General features: G+C 50.7%; 1 protein-coding gene across 2 annotated transcripts in view; it reads left to right on the plus strand.

The window, feature by feature from the left end:
• ABL1 (ABL proto-oncogene 1, non-receptor tyrosine kinase) overlaps positions 1-17,063 on the plus strand; it is a 174,884-nt gene extending 157,821 nt beyond the window's left edge. For both annotated transcript variants that reach the window (XM_024252104.3, XM_024252105.3), the window contains exons 5-11: positions 1,471-1,555; positions 2,202-2,379; positions 4,205-4,389; positions 7,763-7,915; positions 9,425-9,514; positions 9,857-10,021; positions 13,338-17,063. In XM_024252104.3, coding sequence (XP_024107872.2) covers positions 1,471-1,555; positions 2,202-2,379; positions 4,205-4,389; positions 7,763-7,915; positions 9,425-9,514; positions 9,857-10,021; positions 13,338-15,052 — 2,571 coding nt within the window. In that variant the 3' untranslated portion in view covers positions 15,053-17,063. The remainder of the gene's footprint in view (positions 1-1,470; positions 1,556-2,201; positions 2,380-4,204; positions 4,390-7,762; positions 7,916-9,424; positions 9,515-9,856; positions 10,022-13,337) is intronic.

The raw sequence follows: 17,063 nt of genomic DNA on the forward strand, positions 1-17,063 counted from the left end.
AATTAAACGGCCAATGTGGCGACAGGGGTGAGCTCTTTCCCCCTCGGACAGCTTGGCACGGTGACTACCAACGAGGTTTAATTGACATTAAGAGCAGCTCACCATTTTTAAAGAGCAATAAATTGTTTCCAAGTTTCAGCCTCACGGAGTCCTGAGCTAAGAGATAATGGGCTGACACATAGCCTCATTGGTCACGCTTCACATGTAAACAGGATTGGCCAAAGCAAGAAGGCTGTTAAGTAAAGGTTGGCCCGTCCTCTGGAAGCCTCCCCCACAGCAGGGTGGGGAACTGGGGCAGCCACAGCAAGCAGGACCATCAGGACACTGTGTCTCCCAAAGGGGCCGGAACATACAAGGTTCTACGTTTAACAGAAAGCTGATCAAGCCTTCCTCTTTGGGGAACCTAATTTTTAAGCCATTCACTCTCTGTTCCCCTGCACAGTCGTTCTCTCCAAACTCTGTTGAAACTTGGAGGCATCTCGCTTCCTCCTTTGGCCTTTGTAGCCAGGTTTTCGCAGCAAACAGACCATATCATTTAACACCCACCTGCTTCTTGTTCTGATGGTCGGTTCAGTAGACAGTAGCATTTTTTAAGTCAAAAAGAGGCTTAGTGATGTAGGCCAAGGTCAAGGCTCTGTGTCATGGGGCTCTCCCCAGGGCTCAGTGCCACGCACTTCAGACTTGACCCCAGAATGAAAAGATGAGAAGACCTGTAGAAGTCACGACCTGTCTGTGCTGAGCCCATGCTCCTATCTTTTTCTCCCCCTTGGCATTTAGATACCGTGGACTTGTTAAAATGTGACATGTACTGATGATCCTTATGAATTTGTTGGTAGGGGAGCTGCTGGTGAGGATTATTTTAGACTTTGAGTAATTGACCTGACAGACAGTGATGACTGCTTCATTAAGAGCCCACGACCACGTGCCAGAACAGTTCAGCATCCTCTGTTGCTACTATATTTTGAGACATGTTCTTCTTTGTGATGCAATATCTCTTTCTTGTCATCAGGGTCTCTTCCCTTAAATCAGGTACATTTCAGATTCTTCAGGTGATGTTTTTTAGGCTGAGTGTGTTAGCACCCCTTGGAAACCAGGTTCCCTGGGGAAAGTGTGCCACGTTTGTGGTGTTTGCCCGTATAGCTCTCCCACACCCCCATGAGCTCCAAGAGGTGGGAAAGCACATGTGGCCTGCCTAGCAGGCACCAGAAGCAGGTTGTCGGCACATGCAAGCCAGCTTTGCCCTGTTGCCCTGGGGGAGAATTGAAAAGTTTGGCCCCAAAGGGGAAAATTCTTTCTGCCATCAGGTTGCTGGTCAGCTGTCATGGAACCTGTCTGCAACAATGTGGCTGTCACAAAACGCAGCCCAGGACGAGTGTGCGCTGAAGCTCCATTTTGCATTAACCATTCAAGTACTTACCCACTGAAAAGCACTTCCTGAAATAATTTCACCCTCGTTTTTTCCTTCTGCAGGAGGACACCATGGAGGTGGAAGAGTTCTTGAAAGAAGCTGCAGTCATGAAAGAGATCAAACACCCTAACCTGGTGCAGCTCCTTGGTGAGTAAGCCCGGGGCTCTGAAGAGAGGGTCTCGCACCACGCCTCCAGGGTGACACAGGCGCTGGGGAAGAAGCACGGGCGGCTCACTGCACAAAACCTCATTGGAACATTTGTGCTCTGCCGACGTTCAGCCATGGGTAAAATGAGGCCTGTATGGGATGGGTGTGTGCGTGTGTGCACATAGGCACATGTATGTATGAGAGGGAGAATGTGATTATTTTAAGTGGATACCTAAAAGCAGTCAAATGCAAATCTGAAATTAGTTTCTGAAACTTGGGCATTTTCCAGAGTTTTCTCACTGAAGTGATTCCGTAAGTAGACACATAACCATCAGACATAACCATTCGGGGGTAAACTGACGGTGGTGAAGGTCATTTGAGGTGGGGCCAGGTCTGCTTCTGAATTCTGTGGCAGCCTCTCCCTGCGTAAATTCAAGTTCACTGGCTTGAGAAGAAGAAAAGAGCCTGGCCATGTCCCTCCCACATGAGCACAGTCTCAGGACGCAGGTGCTTGGGACCATGTTGGAAGTTGGGCCCAGGACTGAGGAGCAGAGTCAGAATCCCTCAGAAGGCTTTTTCTTTAGACAGTTGTTTGTTCACTCGGGAGTGGAACCACGTGTTAAAGTCCTCAGTGTCTTGTTGGCAGGGGTCTGCACGCGGGAGCCCCCGTTCTATATCATCACTGAGTTCATGACCTACGGGAACCTCCTGGACTACCTGAGGGAGTGCAACCGGCAGGAGGTGAACGCCGTGGTGCTGCTGTACATGGCCACTCAGATCTCGTCAGCCATGGAGTACCTGGAGAAGAAAAACTTCATCCACAGGTAGGGGCCTGGCCAGGCAGCCTGCGCCACAGAGTCACAGGGCGTGGAGCCGGGCAGCCTTTTATAAAAAGCCCCAGCCTAGGAGGTCTCAGGGCGCAGCTTCTAACCTCAGTGCTGGCAACACATTGGACCTTGGAACAAAGGGAAACACTAGGCTCCTGGCAAAGCTAGCTTTGGGCATGCGTCCAGGGCTCAATTCAGCCAGGCCTAGTCTCCGGACCAGTGGAGCAGCTAATCCCCGGAGTAAGAAATATTTCATTTTTGAACCATTTTGGGCTAAGTGGAATATTAAATGAAGTTCATAAAAGGCATCCTTCCTAATAATCACAGCCCCCTCTGAAACAGAGCACTCACTGTTCCTCCGGGGCCAGCGCCCAGCAGTAATGGCCTCTTCCTGGGAGCCGCTGGCATTGCTTTTACACAAACTCATGGGAACAACCAGTACATGGCTTTTGTTTTTTAGTGTGTGGGGGTTTTTTCCTGCTTTCTCTTTATTATCTTTTCATTCTCCATTTAACTTGCTGTCCTCTGGTTCAGGGATGTTTTCACAATTGTCAGAATTGTGTATGTGGAGGTCTAAATTAAGCGTCTTTGCTGTTTTAAACCCTGAAGTGTTTTGACCTTCAAATGTGCCACAATTATCTTGGTCTTCAAATTCTTTGCTGGTGGAAATGGCTTCCCAGCAAAGCGACGGCCTGTGCAGGACAGAGCCTGATGGGCTTTGCTGGTGTCTTTTATACAAGATTTCTCCACACCACCACTGTGACCTTTCCTACCCAATTAGCTCAAGTATGAAACCTCTACATGAGATTTCATAGCAAGGAATAAGAGTAGCATGTGTGAAATGCTGGCAGCTCCTTGTAAGACAGATTTTCTATGCTCCACGAGAGCCTGATCCGGATACTCCTGGCTTTCAGGAAAGTGAACCCTCTGATGCTGCAAATTGAGATTGCCTGACTTCTGGTTTGCCTGGCACGGCCGGGTCCGTTCCTTCTTCATTCAAGCGAACTTAAAATGCTTTACCAAAATCCTCTTAGGCACAACTCTTCTGTATTTAATTTCACTCTCGTTGCTGACGATCAGGCTATCTCATGCAGCCATCGCCTCAAGCTGCTGCCCCCTCTCCTTCCTCTCTTCCCATTTGCCTTGTGATTTCATGGTTAATGTTCATGAACCAAAGATTAGACTCCTACCTCCCTGGGAGAATCAGGAAGTGAGAGGAAGATTATACAGGAGAGAGTTTTTTAGGATACATTTGGGTACACCTCAGGAAGAAAGAGGGAAGTAGGAAACACAGTTTGGGTAAAGAATGCCATGGGCTTTGTTTTATTTTGTCTCATCAAGTCTGGATAGGACCAGTAGAGATGCACTCTGATAGAAGTTTCTTGCAATCAAGGACTGGGCTAAGTGTTTGTCTCTGTGCCTGGCGTAGAGTAGCAATAACTGCACTTACTATTCTCGACACATCAATCAAAGCACTTAGCATATTAATTAATTACACTCACAGCAACCCTAAGAGGGGGTTGCCGTTATTATCGTCTTCATTTTACGGATGAGGTAACTGAGTCCCAGGGTAATTAACTTGCTCCAGGTCATGAGGCCAGGGAGCCCGCTCCCAGCACCAGCCTCTTCCTATGTTGGGATCTCAGGGTGTGTTTGCTGAGAGGCTGGCACTGTGTTAATTGCCGTGGGCATTAATACAAACTTCCAGGGCACTGGACTCAATCTTCCCATTGTCAGCATTGCACCTTTGCTCGGCAGTGGTGGATTTGTGAAGTGGAATGTTGGCCAGGAGCTCTCATGGGTGAACATTTTCCTTTCTTAGAGATCTTGCTGCCCGAAACTGCCTGGTAGGGGAGAACCACTTGGTGAAGGTAGCTGATTTTGGCCTGAGCAGGTTGATGACAGGGGACACCTACACAGCCCATGCTGGAGCCAAGTTCCCCATCAAATGGACTGCACCCGAGAGCCTGGCCTACAACAAGTTCTCCATCAAGTCTGACGTCTGGGGTAAGGGCTGCTGCTGCACTGAAGTGGTCCTTCCTGACTACAAGAGGGTTTTTGTCCTGCCTCTTTCTTGCTCTTCCCTTTCTTTTCTTCCTTTCTTTTTGTTTTTTTTTGAGACGGAGTCTCACTCTGTCACCCAGGCTGGAGTGCAGTGGTGCAATCTTGGCTCATTGCAGCCTCTCCCTCCCGGGTTCAAGCGATTCTCCTGTCTCAGCATCTTGAGTAGCTGGGATTATAGGCACCCGCCACCACGCCCGGCTAATTTTTGGTATTTTTAGTAGAGATGGGGTTTCACCATGTTGGCCAGGCTGGTCTAGAACTCCTGACCTCAGGTAATCTGCCTGCCTTGGCCTCCCAAAGTGCTGGGATTACAGGTGTGAGCCACCGTGCCCAGCCACTCTTTTTTTTTTTTTAACTGTGTATTTGGCCTGAGGTCCAAATATGATGCACAGTGTATCTGCTGATCTGTCTGTTAAGTCTCCTCTATAAGCCCCCTCTCCGTATCTTTATTTCCCTTGCTGTTTATTGAAGAAACCATCCTTAGAGTTTCTTATGTTCTGGGTTTTGCTCATTGTCTCCCATGGTGTGATTTAATATGTTCCTCTGACTTCAGTGTTCCTAGTAATGGGTGGCTGGATCTGGACGGCCTCATCACATTCAGGTTTGACTGTTTCTCTTTTAGTAAGAGTGGATCAGAGGAGATGGTGTGCCCTTCCATCAGTAGATACAAAATGCTTCATTTATTTCCTTCCTTCCTTTCCTCCCTTCCCCCTCCCCTCCTCTCTTCTCCTTCTCCTTCCGATGGAGTTTCGCTCTTGTTGCCCAGGCTGGAGTGCAGTGGCACCATCTTGGCTCACTGCAACCTCTGCCTTCTGGTTTGAAGCGATTCTCCTGCCTTAGCCTCCTGAGTAGCTGGGATTATAGGCGCATGCCACCACCCCCGGCTAATTTTTGTATTTTTAGTAGAGGCGGGGTTTTACCATGTTGGCGAGGATGGTCTCCAACTCCTGACTTCGTGATCCGCCCACCTCGGCCTCCCAAAGTGCTGGGATTACAGGCGTGAGCCACCACGCCCGGCCCCAAAATGCTTGATTTGCTATTGTTTTTTTTGTGGGTTTTTTTTGAGTAATTTTTAGCAGTTACTGATATACAGTGCCTAGATCCAGTAGTTTGCTAGGTATTGCCAGATAGGAATTCTCTAATACTGTCATTCCTATTATTAGTGGAAACTTGTATGAGGAGAAACAGTTCCTCATCTGTTCATCTGTTTGGTTACTCAGTGGTACAGTTCATATAGGAAGAGCAGGATCAATTCCTGCTTCTTTGTTTTTATTTACCAGTTTTTAAAATAACAAATTACTTTTCTTTTCTTTCTTTTTTTTTTTTTTTTTTTTGGAGACAGAGTCTTGCTTTGTCTGGGGTGCAAAGTACAGGCTGGAGTTCAGTAGCATGATCTCGGCTCACTGCAACCTCCGCCTCCCAGATTCAAGCAATTCTTCTGTCTCAGCCTCCCAAGTAGCTGGGATTACAGGTGCCTGCCACCACGCCTGGCTCAATGTTTTCGTATTTTTAGTAAAGATGGGGTTTCACCATGTTGTCCAGGCTGGCCATGAACTTCTGAGCTCAGGCAGTCTGCCTGCCTTGCCTCCCAACGTGCTGGGATTACAGGCGTGAGCCACCATGCCCTGCCACAAGTTGGTTTCTTTTTTTTTTTTTTTTTTTTGAGATGGAGTCTCCCTCTGTCGCCCAGGCTGGAGTGCAGTGGCATGATCTCGGCTCACTGCAAGCTCCGCCTCCTGGGTTCACACCATTCTCCTGCCTCAGCCTCCCAAGTAGCTGAGACTACAGGCGCCCGCCACCACACTCGGCCAATTTTTTTTCTATTTTTAGTAGAGACGGGGTTTCACTGCGTTAGCCAGGGTGGTCTCGATCTCCTGACTTCGTGATCCACCCGCCTCGGCCTCCCAAAGTACACAAGTTAGTTTCTTAATATCCTTCAGTGGCGGCCAATTAGGTTTTTGTTGTCATTGGTGGTATTATGAACTGTCAGATTATATATACTTGATGTGTTTCAGTCCACTGCAGTTATTTTCCCTGTTGATATTCAGATTGTCTCATCTTTGGCCAGTGGGAACTTCACATTAGCTCCTAGTCATTTTGACATTAACTTTGTCGTTTTCTGCGACATCCATGCCCTCAAATGACAAGATATTGCAGGTTCATTCTGTGCCCCAGGCCTGAATCACCCGTTTCTCTAAGGAATCTTATCCTTTAATGGGAAATGGAATTTTAAGGCAATAATCTGAGATTTCAAAACTTTCAAAGATGTCATAAGATTTTTATGAAATGTTTAGAGTTAGAAGGGGCTTTGGAGATAGTCTTGTGCACCCAGAAAGCAGTGGTGGCCAGTTAGGCACAGAGCTGGTTGGTCACAGAGCTATGAGTTAACATGGCCAGCTGACTTCGGCGCCAGGTTGCTTCTACCACATACCCCAGCAAGATGGTCACATTACCTAAAAGACCCCACAGAGTCTGAAACTCATCATCTGCCCTCCTCCAGCATGTTTGTGGGGTAAGTTTACTGAGTCTTGTTCTGTCCTGGTCTCCTTTTTTTTTTTTTTTTATTTTTGAGACGGGGTCTTGCTCTGTCGCCCAGGCTGGAGTACAGTGGAGCAATATCAGCTCACTACAACCTCTGTCTCCTGGGTTCAAGCAGTTCTCCTGCCTCAGCCTCCAAAGTAGCCAGGACTACTGGCGTACACCACCACACCTGGCTAAATTTTTTTTTTTTTGAGATGGAGTCTCGCTCTGTCGCCCAGCCTGGAGTGCAGTGGCACGATCTTGGCTCACTGCAAGCTCCGCCTCCCAGGTTCACGCCATTCTCCTGCCTCAGCCTCCTGAGTAGCTGGGACTACAGGCACCCACCACCACGCCTGGCTAATTTTTTTGTATTTTTAGTAGAGACAGGGTTTCACCATGTTAGCCAGGATGGTCTCGATCTCCTGACCTCGTGATCCTCCCACCTTGGCCTCTCAAAGTGCTGGGATTACAGATGTGAGCCACCGCACCTGGCCCTTAATTTTTGTATTTTTAGTAGAGATGGGGTTTCGCCATGTTGGCCAGGGTGGTCTTGAATTCCTCACCTCAAATGATCCTCCCACTTCAGCCTCCCAAAGTGCTGGGATTACAGGCGTGAGCCACCGCACCCGGCCTTGTCCTGGTCTTCTGATGATAAAGAGCCTGGTAAAATGTCACAGCCTGGGCTGCTGCTGGGGCCATCCCTTCTGAGGTCTGCTGCAGAGGTAACTGATTTTAAATTTAGTGTAGTGAAATGCTACACATCTTGAACAGCCTTTCTCTTTCGGTTTTCTTTCAGCATTTGGAGTCTTGCTTTGGGAAATTGCTACCTATGGCATGTCCCCTTACCCGGGAATTGACCTGTCCCAGGTGTATGAGCTGCTAGAGAAGGACTACCGCATGGAGCGCCCAGAAGGCTGCCCAGAGAAGGTCTATGAACTCATGCGAGCATGTAAGCCTTCCTCAACCTGTTCTCACGAGTATATGTGGGCATTCCAGGAAATTCAACTGTGCAGGAGTGTGTACACAAAGTTAAAAGTTTTTCCATGAGCTCTCTCCATTCCAGTTCTTCAGAAGCAGCTAATGTAGCCATTTGATACCTATTGACCTTTATTTACAGATAAATAGTATGTACGTGACTTGTCTTTTAAAGCAAAAATGGTATTGATAGATACCAAACCTTGGGTGTATTCCTAAATACAGATTCCTGGGCCCTGCCTTCACAGACAGACATTCTGCTATAGTAGCTAAGCTCATGAGGTGATTTTTTTTTTTTTTTTTTGAGACGGAGTTTCGCTCTTGTCGCCCAGGCTGGAGTACAGTGGTGCAATGTTGGCCCACTTCAACCTCCACCTCCCTGGTTCAAGCGATTCTCCTGCCTCAGCCTCCCAAGTAGCTGGGATTACAGTCATGCGCCACCACGCCCGGCTAATTTTGTATTTTTAGTAGAGATGGGGTTTCTCCATGTTAGTCAGGCTGGTCTCCAACTCCCGACCTCAGGTGATCTGCCCGCCTCGGCCTCCCAAAGTGCTGGGATTACAGGCATGAGCCACCACGCCCAGCCGCGAGGTGATTTTTATCTGGTTGTTTTATACTAATTACATATATGTTATCTATACTATGCACACACAGGATGTTTTCATATATCTTATAAGGTATTTATATGGCCATTTCTTACACTGTTTTCCCACACATGTCTTTCCATGTCCATATATTCAGATCTCTCCCTCTCCCCACCTCTTATTTATATATAGCTGCCCAGTACTCCATTAAATGATTTCACTCATTCATCCGGTCCTCTTTTGATGTGCATATGGTTGTTTTACACATTTGTTTGGTTTTTGCCCTTATAAACAAAGCAGAAACAAATATTCATGTACACGAATCTCTGGGCACTTTGGCTGGTATTTCTAAAAGTTGAACCGTTGGTTCAAAGAACTGCTTGGGTTTTAAATTTTGATACATTTTACCAAACTGTTAAAAAAGGTTGTGCCATTGTATGCTCCAGTCAGACGCGTATGGGAGTGACTGTTCATGGTCCCCAGTACTAGGCTTTGTCAGTCTGTTTAGTCCTCATGTGAGTCTCATTTTCATGAGAATTTCTTTACTTCAGACTTTGATAACCATGAAGAAAGAACAAGATAGAAGGTGAGCTGTTTGGCTTAGTAATTTTCTACACCTACTAGAGCGGGGCTGGGAACAATATATTTGTAAATGCAGTTCTTGCTGTCACTGTCTCTGGGGTTTTACAGTCCATATTCCTGCCAGCATCTAACGTCTTTTCAGATTCTTAATGTCTATAACAGGACATGATGACATTCATCATTGTAACTTGTTGCAGCAAAAGATGGTTAGCAGGATTGGAATGTTGCTTTCATTCTAGACTTTTCCTTGAGAACTGCTAGCCCCGTATTGCTAGCCAGATCTCATGGATGATCTGACTTGGGTTTCATCTGTCCAGGTTGGCAGTGGAATCCCTCTGACCGGCCCTCCTTTGCTGAAATCCACCAAGCCTTTGAAACAATGTTCCAGGAATCCAGTATCTCAGACGGTAAAGTACCCATCCCGGGGTACCTGCAGTGGGGTGAAAGGGCGGCCGTGTGGGACTGCAGCCTGGGTCATTCAGTTCACTTCCTGGTGAAAGTTCACAGACCAGCCTGTCCTGAGACCAGAAAGCTGGGCAGAGTTGTGGAGTGTTGTGCTTTCTTGTCTGCTGCAGCCCTGCAGAGTTCTAAGAAATGCTAAGGGCTGTTTCTCCCGCATCCACGTGCCTTTTCTTTAGTTGTATGCAGATGAGCACTGTTATCTTACAAAGAAAGAGAACCACCACACCAAGCCAATGCCAGTACTGATGGCTGCTGGATTTTTGTTTCTGTCTCTGTATGATTCTTAGAAGTGGAAAAGGAGCTGGGGAAACAAGGCGTCCGTGGGGCTGTGAGTGCCTTGCTGCAGGCCCCAGAGCTGCCCACCAAGACAAGGACCTCCAGGAGAGCTGTGGAGCACAGAGATGCTACTGACGTGCCTGAGATGCCTCACTCCAAGGGCCAGGGAGAGAGCGGTAAGTCCCCTGCTTCCCCCAACCCCGCTGCTCTTCCCCTCCCTGCCAGAGGCTACATTCAGGCCATCATAGGCCAACGGGAAGCTGTGAATGGAGCCCGCACAGAAGGGCAGCCACGGCCTTTGTCAATGGTTCAGCTTCGGAAGGAGGAAGGTTCTCCTCTCCCCACCTGCCTCCTGTCCCCTCCCTCTGAGAGTCCCCGAGGAGCATAGGCTCTAGCAGTGAGTTCAGTCCTGTAGGCAGAGGTGCTTCTGAAGCCTGCCGAGGAGCTAGCCCATCTCCCACCTGTTACCCGCGGCATCTGTGGTTGCTGTCTCAGAGCAGATTCAACAATAGTAAGCACCAGGCTGCGTGACGAGCAGCTCACGGTGAAGGCACTGATGTGACAAGCTCGCTGCAGCCAGGTGGAACCAGGACACTCCCGTGGACAGAGCCTGTGTCCTGGTGGTCTCTGGGAAGAGCATCTTTCTGGTGCCATTGCCTAGGCGAGCAAGGGAGTTGGGGTCAGCTCAGGAGGGGTCTCAAGACACTAGCAAAAATAATAATTGCCAACATTTATGTAGTGTGCCTACTACAGGCCAGGCTCTGTTCTATGTTCGTGGTTGACCCCCAGAACCAGCAGTCCAGGTTCTGCTGCAGACCAGCTGAACAAAAGCATTGAGGGGTGTATTAGTCTGTTTTCATGCTGCTAATAAAGGTATACCCAAGACTGGGTAATTTATAAAGGAAAGCGGTTCACCGACTCACAGTTCCACATGGCTGGGGAGGCCTCACAATCATGGCCGAAGGCGAATGAGGAGCAAGGTCACGTCTTACTTGGCGGCAGGCAAGAGAGCTTGTGCAGGGGAAGTCTGCTTTATAAAACCATCAGATCTCGTGAGACTTATTCACTACCACGAGAATGTGGGAGAAACCTCCCCATGATTCATTGATCTCCACCTGACACCGCCCTTGACACGTGGGGCTTATTACAATTCAAGGTGAGATTTGGGTGGGGACTCAGCCAAACCATATTGGAGGTGGGGGGTAGGCTAAGCATCTGGGTTCGTAGAGGATCCTGGGGATGCCAATGGTGGACTCCATTCTAATGGACCGCAGACTGGGTACATGTGAAGGGACTGGACAAATCCCTACTTCTTCAAGATTTATGGTGGGATGTTTACTGACAGCAGAATCTATAAACCTGAGTTTTCTTTATCACATACTCTCATTAGTAAAAAAAAAACAAAAAAAAAAACTGAACATGCAGCCCATATATATGGTATATAAAGTACGTACGTCCACTACTGTAGGAGTATAGTGTGTATGTTATGTGCCAAAACGCACATTTAAAAGGCTTGCATGCTAAATAAGTCCAAATTAGCAATACTTCCCGCTCCGCTGGGTCATCTCGCTCACCCACTTGGAGGTTATGGCGTATAGACTCTCCAGAATCTTCCACCCTTCCTCCTCCTGTCAGTTTTCCTGATTTCAGGTGGCTGAGCAGTAGGAGGAGAGGCCTCTGTGGGAACGCTGTGCTTATTAAGAACCCAGTGATCAGCAGTCATGTTCATTTATGCCCGTCAGTTTCATCTGAGGGGTATTTTGATAGTGATCTCTTGGTGAGCCGAGGGTGTCAATTAACTGCTCAGTGCTGAAACTGAGTGGTGCATAATTCATTGCAATTTCACTCTCCTGGCCTCCTTCTACTAGATTAAAGTTTTGGGAGGGCTTTGGTGTTCCCTGATTCAGATGTCCCGCGTGCTGCCTTGGGTTCTGATAAATGCACACTGGTACCTCTGTTCTGAGTTACAGGTGCCAACAGAAAACCTCTTCTTGCAAGCTGACCTCTGAGGGAGAATTCTGTTACTCACTGGCAGGAGCTTGGCAACACCAAAAAGATTTCCTCTTTTTTTTTTTTTTTTGAGATGGAGTCTCACTCTGTTGCCAGGCTGGAGTGCAGTGGCATGATCCCGGCTCACTGCAACCTCCACCTCCCAGGTTCAAGCGATTCTCCTGCCTCATCCTCCTGAGTAGCTGGGACTACAGGCGTGTGCCACCACACCCAGCTAATTTTTGTATTTTTTAGTAGACACGGGGTTTCACTATGTTGGCCAGGATGGTCTCAATTTCTTGACCTCATGATCCACCCGCCTCAGCCTCCCAAAGTGCTGGGATGACAGGCTTGAGCCACCGCGCCTGGCTACCAGAAAGATTTCTTAAGAGCTATGATTCATATTTAAAGAGTGTCCATTAAAAAACTGTTGGCCGGGCGTGGTGGCTCACACCTGTAATCCCAGCACTTTAGGTGGCTGAGGTGGGTGAATCACAAGGTCAGGCTCCTGTGGCACAAGCTGGGGGCTGCCCCCACCCCATGCTCCTCAGAGGAGCACCCAAACGTCTGGGCTCAGACAGCCTGGATCTGATAACTGGCTCTGATGCCACCATCCCTGAGGCCAGGCAAGTCCCAACTGGGCTACAGCGCTGTTGTGAAAATGCAGACGATGTTGTAAAGGTGAAGCACGTGTCACGCTTCTCTCAATAAAGCCATCATTGCTGTTAGGATTGTCATTAGGAAAGGCTTTGGGCCGGGTTCAGTGGCTCATGCCTGTAATCCCAGCACTTTGGGAGGCCAAGGCAGGTGGGTCACCTGAGGTCAGGAGTTTGAGACCAGCCTGACCAACATGGTGAAACCCTATCTCTACTAAAAATACAAAATTAGCCAGGCGTGGTAGCGGGTGCCTATAATCCTAGCTACTTGGGAGGCTGAGGCAGGAGAACCGTTTGAACCTGGGAGGCGGAGGTTGCAGTGAGCTGAGATTGCGCCACTTCACTCCAGCTTAGGCAACAAGCAAGACTCCAACTCAAAAAAAACAAAAAACAAAAAACAACACTTAGATCTCTTTCCCTGAAGATGGGAACAAAAAGCTGGATGGCCCTGGCCTCTTCATCCCTGCACTGGTTTACTTTAAGGCAGCAGCCCCGCCACCCACCCACATCACTCTCTAGTGAGTATAAAAACGATGACAAGGCCAAGCAAAGGGTCAAAACCTGTAGCTGTCCTGCCAGCCAGCTAGCCGAGAGGCCTACGAGGAGCTCTGGGAATAAGGGGCTGTGTCCCACAGTGGGGAAGGGACAATGGGCCATTATGCACAGGAGATAAGAAGGGATGACCTTTGACAATTTTTTTGTTTGTTTGTTTGATTTGAGATGGAGTCTCACTCTGTCTCCCGGACTGGAGTGCAGCAGTGGCACTCTGCCTCTCGGGTTCAAGCGATTCTCCTGTCTCAGCCTCTAGAGTTGTCTGGAGTTGTCAGCTCTTCCCCTTGCGTTTCAGATCCTCTGGACCATGAGCCTGCCGTGTCTCCATTGCTCCCTCGAAAAGAGCGAGGTCCCCCGGAGGGTGGCCTGAATGAAGATGAGCGCCTTCTCCCCAAAGACAAAAAGACCAACTTGTTCAGCGCCTTGATCAAGAAGAAGAAGAAGACAGCCCCAACCCCTCCCAAACGCAGCAGCTCCTTCCGGGAGATGGACGGCCAGCCGGAGCGCAGAGGAGCCGGCGAGGAAGAGGGCCGAGACATCAGCAACGGGGCTCTGGCTTTCACCCCCTTGGACACAGCTGACCCAGCCAAGTCCCCAAAGCCCAGCAATGGGGCTGGGGTCCCCAATGGAGCCCTCCGGGAGTCCGGGGGCTCAGGCTTCCGGTCTCCCCACCTGTGGAAGAAGTCCAGCACGCTGACCAGCAGCCGCCTAGCCACTGGCGAGGAAGAGGGTGGTGGCAGCTCCAGCAAGCGCTTCCTGCGCTCCTGCTCCGCTTCCTGCGTTCCCCACGGGGCCAAGGACACGGAGTGGAGGTCAGTCACGCTGCCTCGGGACTTGCAGTCCACGGGAAGACAGTTTGACTCGTCCACATTTGGAGGGCACAAAAGTGAGAAGCCGGCTCTGCCTCGGAAGAGGGCAGGGGAGAACAGGTCTGACCAGGTGACCCGAGGCACAGTAACGCCCCCCCCCAGGCTGGTGAAAAAGAACGAGGAAGCTGCTGATGAGGTCTTCAAAGACATCATGGAGTCCAGCCCGGGTTCCAGCCCACCCAACCTGACTCCAAAACCCCTCCGGCGGCAGGTCACCGTGGCCTCTGCCTCGGGCCTCCCCTACAAGGAAGAAGCTGGAAAGGGCAGTGCCTTAGGGACCCCTGCTGCAGCTGAGCCAGTGACCCCCACCAGCAAAGCAGGCTCAGGTGCACCAGGGGGCACCAGCAAGGGCCCCGCCGAGGAGTCCAGAGTGAGGAGGCACAAGCACTCCTCTGAGTCGCCAGGGAGGGACAAGGGGAAATTGTCCAGGCTCAAACCTGCCCCGCCGCCCCCACCAGCAGCCTCTGCAGGGAAGGCTGGAGGAAAGCCCTTGCAGAGCCCGAGCCAGGAGGTGGCCGGGGAGGCGGTCCTGGGCGCAAAGACAAAAGCCACAAGTCTGGTTGATGCTGTGAACAGTGACGCTGCCAAGCCCAGCCAGCCGGGAGAGAGCCTCAAAAAGCCCGTGCTCCCAGCCACTCCAAAGCCACAGTCCGCCAAGCCATCGGGGACCCCCATCAGCCCAGCCCCTGTTCCCTCCACGTTGCCATCAGCATCCTCGGCCCTGGCAGGGGACCAGCCATCTTCCACCGCCTTCATCCCTCTCATATCGACCCGAGTGTCTCTTCGGAAAACCCGCCAGCCTCCAGAGCGGATCGCCAGTGGCGCCATCACTAAGGGCGTGGTCCTGGACAGCACCGAGGCGCTGTGCCTCGCCATCTCTAGGAACTCCGAGCAGATGGCCAGCCACAGCGCAGTGCTCGAGGCAGGCAAAAACCTCTACACATTCTGTGTGAGCTACGTGGATTCCATCCAGCAAATGAGGAACAAGTTTGCCTTCCGAGAGGCCATCAACAAACTGGAGAATCATCTCCGGGAGCTTCAGATCTGCCCGGCGACAGCAGGCAGTGGTCCGGCGGCCACTCAGGACTTCAGCAAGCTCCTCAGTTCGGTGAAGGAAATCAGTGACATAGTGCAGAGGTAGCAGCAGTCAGGGGTCAGGTGTCAGGCCCGCCGGAGCTGCCTGCAGCACACGCGGGCTCGCCCATACCCGTGACGGTGGCTGACAAGGGACTAGTGAGTCAGCACCTTGGCTCAGGAGCTCTGCGCCAGGCAGAGCTGAGGGCCCTGTGGAGTCCAGCTCTACTACCTACGCTTGCACCACCTGCCCTCCCACACCTTCCTCCTCCCCGCCCGGGCTCCCTGCTCCATCTCTGTCCTCGAGTTTTATCTGTGGAGTTCCTGCTCCGTGGACTGCAGTCGGCATGCCAGGACCCGCCAGCCCCACTCCCACCTAGTGCTCCAGACTCAGCTCTTCAGGCCAGGTGGGAACGGCTGATGTGGAGTGTCCTTTTCATTTTTTTCTCTCTGGAGCCCCTCCTCCCCTGGCTGGGCCTTCTTCTTCCACTTCTCCAAGAATGGAAGCCTGAACTGAGGCCTTGTGCATCAGGCCCTCTGCCCGCACTCCCTGGCCTTGCCCGTCCTGTGCTGAAGACATGTTTCAAGAACCGCATTTCGGGAAGGGCACGCACAGGCATGCACACGGCTGGTCACTCTGCCCTCTGATGCTGCCCGGGGCGGGGTGCATTCGCCATCTCCTCACGTGCAGGACAGCTCTTGATTTGGGTGGAAAACAGGGTGCTAAAGCCAACCAGCCTTTGGGTCCTGGGCAGGTGGGAGCTGAAAAGGATCGAGGCACGGGGCATGTCCTTTCCATCTGTCCTCTCCACATCCCCAGAACCCAGCTCTTGCTCTCTTGTGACGTGCACTGTGAATCCTGGCAAGAAAGCTTGAGTCTCAAGGGTGGCAGGTCACTGTCACTGCCGACATCCTTCCCCCAGCAGAATGGAGGCAGGGGACAAGGGAGGCAGTGGCTAGTGGGGTGAACAGCTGGTGCCAAATAGCCCCAGACTGGGCCCAGGCAGGTCTGCAAGGGCCCAGAGTGAACCTTCCTTTCACACATCTGGGTGCCCTGAAAGGGCCCTTCCCCTCCCCTGCTCCTCTAAGACAAAGTAGATTCTTACAGGGCCCTTTCCTTTGGAACAAGACAGTCTTCACTTTTCTGAGTTCTTGAAGCATTTCAAAGTCCTGCCTCTGTGTAGCCGCCCTGAGAGAGAACAGAGCTGCCACCGGGCACCTGTGCACAGGTGGGAGGAGAGGGCCTGGCCAGTCCTGGTCCTGGCTGCACTCTTGAACTGGGCGAATGTCTTATTTAATTACCATGAGTGACATAGCCTCATGTTCTGTGGGGGTCATCAGGGAGTGTTCGGAAAACCACAAACGGAGCCCCTGAAAGCCTCGAGTATTTCACACAGCACGCCTGCCATCTTCTCCCCGAGGCTGCCCCAGGCTGGAGCCCAGGTAGGGGGGCTGTGACTCTGGGCAGGGACCCGGGGTCTCCTGGACCTTGACAGAGCAGCTAACTCCAAGAGCAGTGGGCAGGTGGCCACCCCTGAGGCTTCACGCCGGGAGAAGCCACCTTCCCGCCCCCTCATACCGCCTCATGCCAGCAGCCTCACACAGGCCCTAGGTTTACGCTCATCACCTAAACTTGTACTTTATTTTTCTGTTAGAAATGGTTTCCTCTGGATCGTTTTATGCGGTTCTTACAGCACATCACCTCTTTGCCCCCGACGGCTGTGACGCAGCCTGAGGGAGGCACTAGTCACCGACAGCGGCCTTGAAGACAGAGCAAAGCGCCCACCCAGGTCCCCCGACTGCCTGTCTCCATGAGGTACTGGTCCCTTCCTTTTGTTAACGTGACGTGCCACTATATTTTACACGTATCTCTTGGTATGCATCTTTTATAGACGCTCTTTTATAAGTGGCGTGTGCATAGCGTCCTGCCCTGCTCCCTCGGGGCCCGTGGTGGCTGCTCCTCTGCTTCTCTGGGTCCAGTGCATTTTGTTTCTGTATATGATTCTCTGTGTTTTTTTTTTTGAATCCAAATCTGTCGTCTGTAGTATTTTTTAAATAAATCAGTGTTTACATTAGAA

Source organism: Pongo abelii, chromosome 13 (genome assembly GCF_028885655.2).
Source record: "Pongo abelii isolate AG06213 chromosome 13, NHGRI_mPonAbe1-v2.0_pri, whole genome shotgun sequence".
Lineage (NCBI taxonomy): Eukaryota > Metazoa > Chordata > Mammalia > Primates > Hominidae > Pongo > Pongo abelii.